The sequence below is a fragment of the Antrostomus carolinensis genome, unplaced genomic scaffold, assembly GCF_000700745.2.
Source record: "Antrostomus carolinensis isolate BGI_N321 unplaced genomic scaffold, ASM70074v2 scaffold56491, whole genome shotgun sequence".
Taxonomy (NCBI): domain Eukaryota; kingdom Metazoa; phylum Chordata; class Aves; order Caprimulgiformes; family Caprimulgidae; genus Antrostomus; species Antrostomus carolinensis.
Window position 1 is genome coordinate 1 of NW_010296091.1, and position 8,908 is coordinate 8,908.

Consider the following 8,908-nt stretch of genomic DNA (forward strand, 5'->3'; position numbering starts at 1 on the left):
GGGGGAGCGGTGACCCCGAGGCGCTGCCGTACGCCGACACAGCCCGCGTAACGAGTCCGGCCTATGGGCGGCGCCGGGGGCAGGAGGCGCGGTGGTCTGGGGTCTAACCACAGCCTGCCGATGGTAGTTCTGCCCCGTAGTTAGGGCAGGAGTTAAACCCGAACTGGTCGCTGAGCGCTTCCAGTTGGTGTGTCCGCACAGCCCTGTTCCAGCTGCAACCCGAGGGGAGTCAGAAAGTGCTGGTGCTGAACTTTAACCAGGAGCTCTTCTCTGAGCAACCCGACTGGACCCCCGTGAACAGTGTTGGCACAGCGAAGCTGCAGCAGGAGGAGGGGGATGACTGGAACCACGGTTCGGTTTCGCTGGTCGCATTTCTTCTGTGCTTCACACCAAATACATCTGTCTGGCTCACTAAGAAGCCAGTGGCAGCACAGGGGGCTGGTGGCCTCACCTTTACAAACTCTGACCTTTTTGGCAGGTCAGATTCCGAGCTTAATAGTCCAGTGATTATTATTAAAGGTGACTCGTCTGTTTACCAATAGAGCAAGAGTGGTAACCAAAATTATGATTATACAAGTGGATTTCAGTTGAGCTGTCCAAACTGACAGAAATGTTGATTTATTCATTTATTTATTTCCCCTCCCTTAAAAAGCTGAGACTGCTGGTACAAGAGCAGAAGTAACTCCTAGCGTATGAATAAATCTTCCTCCTCGGAGGAGGAGCTGGTTTGATTGTGCTGCTGTGGCTCATTTAAAAACAATGATGCGGAGCCAGAAACCAACTCCGAAGCTGGCTGTTCAGGAACTCTTGGGGGCTTCGTACTTGGCACTGTCACGTGTTGTATCTTCTAGAGTTTAGCTGCTTGTCTCCCAGTGTTAGTCCTACCAAAGGCTAAGTGCAGCTTTTAGCAACAGTGTTCATCAGCAGTCCGGGTCCTGGCCTAGCAAGTGATATCAGAGTGTCGATTCTGCTTTTCTCCAGCACTTCAGCCCTGTTCTTCTTTCACTAATACACAGTCTTGTGCTGTCTACATAAGCCATTTCATGCAGCTGAGCTCCTGTGTATGAAAAATCAAATTGATTTCAGTGACTTCAGGTAGAGGAGTTGAGGCTTAAAGCCTGTGATCTGCTTTTTCAGCGTAGGCTTTCCTTCTGTTCTGACTGGGTAAATATATTCCAAGTTGTAGCTGAGTTCATAACTCAGCTCATCCCTGTTTAGCTCATATCCCTGTCATTGTTGACAAGGAGATGCCAGATGCTATTATGCTTTGTAAATTGATAGAGGAAATACTGCCCTCTCTTAGATGTATGTCCACCCCTAGCACAGGGAAATCACAGTGCTTTACCATGTCCCTACTCCAGTACACGGCATCACGTTGCTCTGTGTCAGTACCTCATCTTTCAGAACAGCAGAGCGCCAGCTCTCACCTAGTTAAGAGTTACTCTAAACAGGGAGAGGGAGGATCAGGATTAAGTGCTGTGAAATATTTGTGTACTTGTCATTCAAATTTCAAAATCTGTTGTGTGTGGGGAGGTGCAACTCCTGAATTTTGCCTGCTGTCAGTTTCCTGGAAATTTCTAATCTGACCTCAGATGGTGGCTTTGCATATCCCACCCAATGCTGACCACTCCAGAAATGCTTGTGTGGTTCATGCCACTCATGCTCCTTTTAGGAGCTGTTTGTAAGAGGAGGTTAACTATTACTGGAGGGGCAGGGGGAGATGTGATTATGTAGGATAAAGTTAGGAAGTCAGCTGGTGCCAGAGGAAAATGTACTACCTGAGCTGATTAGTTGTGTTAAAGTTTAAGAGGATTTATAGGCAGCTCTTTCTTGTATTTTGGTAAGTCAAGGGCTATGCTGTGGTTATAAAACCTAAATATGATACAAGTTAAAAATTTCTTGTGATGAAAATAGCAACATGCATGTGGAGCACTAGCTATTTAAATGCATTAGTTTAATGCTGTTGGGAAATGGGCCAGTTGGAAAGTACAGCTAATTTTACAGAGGCTGTTTTTGTGTGAGCTGGGATCCAGAGGCAGCCTCCACGATTCTAGAGTAAACCATGGACATACCTGTGCTTAGTACTGGTGAGATGTTGCAGGCAAGTATGTTTAGTGCATTGGAGGACTTCTTGGTCATCTTCAACATGTGACAGCCCACATCTTTGTGGGTTTTACAGAGCTATTTGGCAGCATGTGCATAAATCCTTTGTTGCAACTTTGCAGCTGAGTGGAGATCAGCCAAGAATAAAGTACTTGACAATGAAGCTGGGACAGCGTTGCAAGGTGTTGCTGAACCTGTTACTTGAAAGATGAAGCGCCCTAATGCAAACACACCTGGGTGTGTCCTTTGGTTGATGTAACTCGTCATCTGTTGCCTCATTGAGGTGACTCAGTGACACCAGTGGGTCCTTCTGGAAAGAAGTGCAGAAATCCTCAGAAGAGCATTAGTTGAAGTGAAACAGTCACACCCAGAAACATCCTGGGGAAAGAAATTAAAACAATGGTCTGTTTTGGTTGACAGATATTTCTTCCTGTACGCAGAGAGGCCTTAGAATATCTGAGGTGCTTCAGATGCTGAGCTAAGGCACTAAATGTATCTTACAAATGCAGCGCAGAGTTCAAGCAACAGTTGCAAGTCTTAGCAAAGCTTGGCTGCAGGATTTTATGGTAACTTGTACTGCTAGTTTCCAGCACTTGTTTTGAACCAGATGTGCTAGGAATTGGAGCTGTAAAGGATTTCCTCTGAAGCTTTTCTTGAATGGTTTATTTTTTCGTAGCTTCAGTCCTAAATGCCTTAAAGCTACAGATGTACAAAGGAAGCTGTATGTCACCCCTCCAGCTCACTTCCAAAGAAACCATTTTTTTAATATTATTTATATTTTACCCAACACAGGCTTCTGAGTGTCCTTTCCTTCAAGAAACTAAAAAATATGTTTATTTGAAGGGTCTGCTTATATGGATTATCAGCCTTGTTAAGTAGTATTGTCTGTATGTGGAAAACATTCTCGCACTGTTGTAAGCAAGTATATACTTCCCACAGTAGAAATGCTCTTTCTTGGGATTAGTATCAGGATGCATGTAAGTAGGTGTTTCTGAAAGAAGTTCCATGAACTTAAGGTAGTAGTCAAAAATGAATTCCTGTTTCTAGGAAGCAGTGCTCCTCAATTCTTCTTTCTTAATAAAGAGAATGTTATAATTAACTGTAGTATGGTGTGCATTAATTTCAGTCAGTATGTTCTTAGAAAGGATACCATTTGAGAATCTATTAAAATTACTTGTTTTTACCCCAATCCCTTACTCTCCTGTCATGTCACCTAGCAACTTTTATAAGTTCTGTCACTTTATTTCTCCTTCTAGTGCTTGATGGTTCACATGTAGGGGAGAAACTAACTGCTTATATTCAAATAGCAAACAAGAAGTAAAAATACTTTTTTTTTTTTTTGGTCTGGAAGCTAGTTGCTCATCAGGTGTGACCAGTCAGATCCACAGAATGATCCATTTTTGGGATACATTTTCTTAAAAATGTTCCATTGAATGCTTTGAACTTGTTTATCACTTTCACTCTGGTAGAGCAATATGGTAGCAGTCTTCAGACAGGAGGTCTTTAACAAGGTTCTTCTGGAAATCAGCAGCTGAGTAGAGAAGAGAGCCACTGATGGATGGAAAGGGTGTGATGTAAACGCAACCTCTGCGAGGTGCTACAGAGCCTGCGTTGTTGGAGGTTGGTGTAAATGCCACAGGAAAAACTTTAATCAGAGTTCATATGTTATTTGCGACTGTCCTTAAGGTACAAGTTCATGAGTAAACTGAACTTCGCTAGTTCTCCAGGTTACTGAACTTAACTTTGAGTTTCAGAAAATGGTTTTATTACATAATACTCTTGAGGTGTGTGGATTAAGAAAAGCAATGAATTTCCACAAGCTGTTTCTAAAGAAATACTTTAAAAAATATTTTTGAAAATGCTGATCTTGTGGGTTTTTTTGTTTGTCTGTTTTTTCCTCTGATTTAGAAAACGCTATGTGATGTCGTTCTTATGGTTCAAGAAAGAAAGATCCCAGCTCACCGTGTTGTGCTTGCTTCAGCCAGTCATTTTTTTAACTTAATGTTTACTAGTAAGTCTTTTCAAAATTGATTGATTATAAGATTTTTGTGGTGACATCCTGGTAGACTTGTGGTTGACATGTTGTTTATGAAAGTGATTAATTTCAATGATGAGCGTAAGTGAAGATTTTCTCATTTTGTATCCTGCTTCCATTCATCTCCCTTCACCCTTCCCCTCAATTTCCCTTTAACTCTTGATCAAGTCAAGTGTTAATTCATATGTAAGCTCTCTTAGTCTCCCTCCCTTAGCCTGAAAAATGGGAGTTTTTACTCCCATGACAGAATTTGTCTGCCCTGTTGCTTCCCACCATTAGACTCTTCCACATATAAAACAGGCTATCAGAAGTTTAAATATTCTTGCATTTATGCATCTTTACAAATTCAGTTATTTAGTATCTATCTTACTGTTGTGTCCCTTACCCATGAATTGTAAAATTACTGTGCTATAGAACACACATTAAAGTTGAGTAGAAATAAAATAACTATGCCTTCCAGTGGTCAGCTTGTAACTGTCTGTGGGCAAACTTACAGAGCTGTGCCTGGATGTGGGGAGTTGGGAGCTGTCTCTGTTGTTACCATCTTGAGTGTGGAAATAGCATCACCAAAAACAGGAAGCACACACTGCACTGTCAGAAGCTAACTTGGCAGTTTGCACTCCAGTCAACAGAATCTATGACCTTTTGTATTTAATACAGTTTATCATAATTTACATAACTGGTGCGTGCACATGCTTGTATTATCTTGTTTGTCCCACTACCTCCTTTCTTTCCTGACTTGCATTAGTAATCCTGGGAAAACAGCAATCAACTGTATGCAGTTTTTAGCAGGTTCTCATTTTGTATAATCACTTTATTTTCTGCTGTTTGCAAAATGTACAATAACTAGTGGCTTATTGATGTAGTTTGTCTTTTAATCTATTTGCAGCAAATATGCTTGAATCAAAGTCCTTTGAAGTGGAGCTAAAAGATGCAGAACCTGACATTATTGAACAGCTTGTGGAGTTTGCTTATACTGCAAGGTAATTTTGTTATTTTAAGCTGACACTTTTTCTAGGAAGCCTGCCAATTGTAAGTGATAAATTCTTAAAATAATGCTTTTATGATTCATCAGTTTTATTACATTACAGTTCTTTGGTTAAAGTCTGATGTGACTAGACCTTCTATCCTTCTTCCCTTTTTATTTAATCAGTAGGAAGCTTTACAGACTAAAGAGTGGTAGTTGTCTCCAGAAAGCAATTCAAAGCACTTTAAGCTTTTGACTTCAGTGTTTGGAGTCAAATGGTATTTCCCACTGTTCTGAAATTCCGGCTCCTACCGATATCAGCAGGTAGCTATCCTACAGAACCATTTCCAGGAGTTACACCTTCATCTGGGGACAGGCAGGGTGGATAACTGTTCTGTGAACAGCATTTCCCTCCTGTCTCAGGTTGTCCATGTGTTTGTGGGTTTTTTTAAACACCTTGTGCAGCTGAGTAGGATTGTAAGCAGTATTTCTTAATCAGGTCTCATGAACAATAGATGGCAGGCCTTTGATCTGTGTACTAATGAGATTAACTCTCCTTAGGAAGGTTTTCTTCTTTCTTTGAGAGGAATCTTGTATATTCCATCAGTGGTGAGAGACAGTCAGTGTCAGCACCCCAGCCGTATGGTTGCCTTGTCTGCAAGCTCTGTACCTTCTCTTGAAGCACTGCTGGGCTGGTTGTTCTGCTTGTGTACTCTGGCCAAATCGGCCAGAGCAGTCTTGACAGTGAGTTTAGACTGAGTTTGTTGATGCCTGTTTGTGAGGAAGAGACTGTCAGAAAAAAAGGTTCTATTTGTTTTCTGTTTTTTGAAAGTGGCTAATCACACAAGTCAGAGCAATAGTATGGTACTGCAGAGGGCCCCTCTTAAAGGCTTATTCTTCAGAATCTAGGACTCTGTACTCTTTGCCCTTCCTCAGTAACGTAGAGCAAGTGAAAGCAATTTGGAAAGATCATGAAGGCAGGTTGTGTCTTCAGACTGTGTGTGAAAGATTATTTCTCAAATAGCAGGGAAATAATTTTGCCATTTATGTGAATTGGTGTAAATTTTTTTACAAGGTAGGTAATTTTAGTGATGCTAATTTTATACCTTCTCTTTTGCAGAATCTCAGTTAACAGCAATAATGTCCAGTCTTTACTAGATGCAGCAAACCAATATCAAATTGAACCTGTGAAAAAAATGTGTGTGGACTTTTTAAAGGAACAAGTTGATGCTTCCAATTGTCTTGGTAAGAGAAATGCAAACTTAAACTTACTGTTTATTTTTTAACTTTGCTGTTCCTGAGAAATAGATAGTATTTTCTAAAAGACAGAAATATTTGGTTAAATCCAAGTACATAAAAATAATTTTGCTCTGAATCTGAACTGTTGTCCCTTGCCATAGACAAAACAATCTGGCAGTTGTCTTTGATAGTCCACTATCGGGGTCCACTGACTGTGCTAGGTCTAATACCAGTTTGGCAGCACCCTGGAGCTTCTTGTTCGTTACAAAACCTCATCTGTTTAGTAAGGTAAGGCTTTCGGTTGTTGTTACTGTACTTGGAGACAGAATTTGACAGAGTTGTAATTTCTAGAAAATGAGCATATCTTCTAAAAGGGTAAGTTTAGGTTACTTTTGGTTTTAGTTGCTCCTCATTTTAACTGAAATCCATGAATGTCATCTGGGCAGGTTTGATATTTAATGTTTTGTAGCTTTAACATGAACTCGGTGTCACAGAAAAGGTCAACAACAAGAAGAACTAAATGCTTTTTGATGCTTAAGATTTGGTGCACTTTAATCTCTGATTAATTTTGTTTATAGAGTTTCTTACTTACATTTGTCATGTAATTCTCCTAGTAACATCTCAATCGCATTATAGATGTTTGTAATATAAATACAAAGGTGTTGCAGTGTATCTGAATGATTTAACAGACACCTAAGTGCAGGACAGCTGTGGCTCTGAAATAACTGCTGGAAGGAAGATATTACCTTCTAAGTAAAATGCCACTTACACTTGCTTTGAGTCATATTCCTTCTTTTGTGGTTTTTGTTAACTAGAAAATTAATTATGCTTTCTTAACACTTGCATACTTTGTTCCTAATTTATAGCAAAAAAGGCGATAAAGATTAAATCAACTTGTCCTCAAGGCATTGCTTACAAGTTAAAATGTGTTCTGTGCAGACTCATAGGCAAGTCCACAGTTCATAAAAAAAAAAAAGTGTATTTGAGAGAAACCACAGCTTATTCTGAATCTCTTGAAATTTTGTCAAGAGGTCATACACTCAGATTTTATCATTCTAGTTTGCATTTTACTAATTAGAGTGGCTTAGGCTAGTTGCAGCCCATGGGCTGGTGAGTTGCTTCTACCCCACTGCCCATCTCTTCCACAGAAGGAGGAGGAAGACATAGCATGATGAGCAAAAGTTGCTGCTGAAAAGCTCTGTGCTTGCTTGGTTTCTAATGGGAATGTTGGAAACAGTGCTTCTTGGTAGCAGTTGCTATTTATATCTCGATGCCAACCTTCTGCCCTTGCAGCAGCATCAGCTTGACTTTTTTGTGTTGGTCTGCAGCTAACTGCTACCTGTATAGAAAAGTCCGTCTGGAAGGAAATTGGGCTTGGTTGGTGACTGCTGCTGCATGAGCAAGTCAGGGGAGGTCATAAAACCTGAATCCAGTTTCTAAAGCTGTTCTGGTTAGATTTTGTTACTGTGATATGGCTCAGACATGGTTAAGGTACCTGCTTCATCATGGGGAAAGGAACAGTGAGGAAGTAGCGCTGGAGAGGTAGTTAATGCAGGAGGTGCTGCAGGTCTGACTCCGATTAGTTCGGTGAGGGTAGGGATCAGCAGTGTGTGCTTTATTAGTTTGTCTTGAGTTGCAGATGAGTTATGACAGCATGTATTTTAAAGAAAAAAAGAAAAAGCATGACAATTAATATTAAACTGGGGTTGCAAGTATCACTGAAACTACGGTAATTTTATTCTATTTTTATATATTAAAAGTAATTGCAGTTCAAGTTTGAAAGTTTTTTTTTTCCCTCCATTTTTCCCTCATAGGTATAAGTGTGTTAGCAGAATGCCTAGACTGTCCAGAACTGAAAGCCACTGCAGATGATTTTATCCATCAGCATTTCACTGAAGTTTACAAGACAGATGAATTTCTTCAGCTTGACGTTAAGCGTGTGACACACCTCTTGAACCAAGATACATTGACAGTGAGGGCAGAAGACCAGGTGAGATCCCTGTTTCATACCACCTAAGAGCATTGAACTTTGCTTTCTTTTTCTAATTAAGAACTGGTTTAAAGTATCCCACTTCTGATGTTCCTACAGTATGTGATGCACATATTATTTGTTAAATTGTAGAATAAAAGGTGCATCCTAGCTTGGTCAAACCCAAACATTAATGAATATCTACATTTCAAGTGTGGTTATTATGTGTTGTTTCAGTAAACTGGAAAGAAAGTCATAAAGGGAGTAAGCAACAGTTTTCTTTATTGAGATAGCTATAAGGCTTCTGATTCCATAGTGTGTGAGCTGGATTAAGTTTGATGTATTATAGCAGTTGCTCCCAGATTGAGGTTCATGTGCTGTTGGTGAAAGCGAAGTTGCTTCAAAGTGGTAAGCAAACTGCACCTTAATGGCTGCGTGGCTCTGCCCATTTCAGAGAGCAGTTGCTTCTGTTGGAAACATGTAGTATCGTAGCATACACAAGTTAAACTTGGGGATCTGAGGACCTGGAAGCAAGATGAACAAAACACTGAAATTAAACCTTGCCAGAGGGGTCAAGGACAACAGAAAGAGCTTC

The 8,908-nt window shown here is 40.4% G+C and overlaps 1 protein-coding gene across 1 annotated transcript; it reads left to right on the forward strand.

Annotated features, from left to right (window-relative positions):
- Window positions 1-212: 212 nt before the first annotated feature.
- Window positions 213-8,334, forward strand: LOC104532831 (kelch-like protein 7; the record flags this gene model as incomplete). Its single annotated transcript, XM_010178134.2, has 5 exons — window positions 213-356; window positions 4,012-4,114; window positions 5,028-5,121; window positions 6,226-6,350; window positions 8,159-8,334. Coding segments are annotated over 5 exons (642 nt in total), but the record flags the coding sequence as incomplete, so codon positions are not given.
- Between the last annotated feature and the right edge of the window lie 574 nt (window positions 8,335-8,908).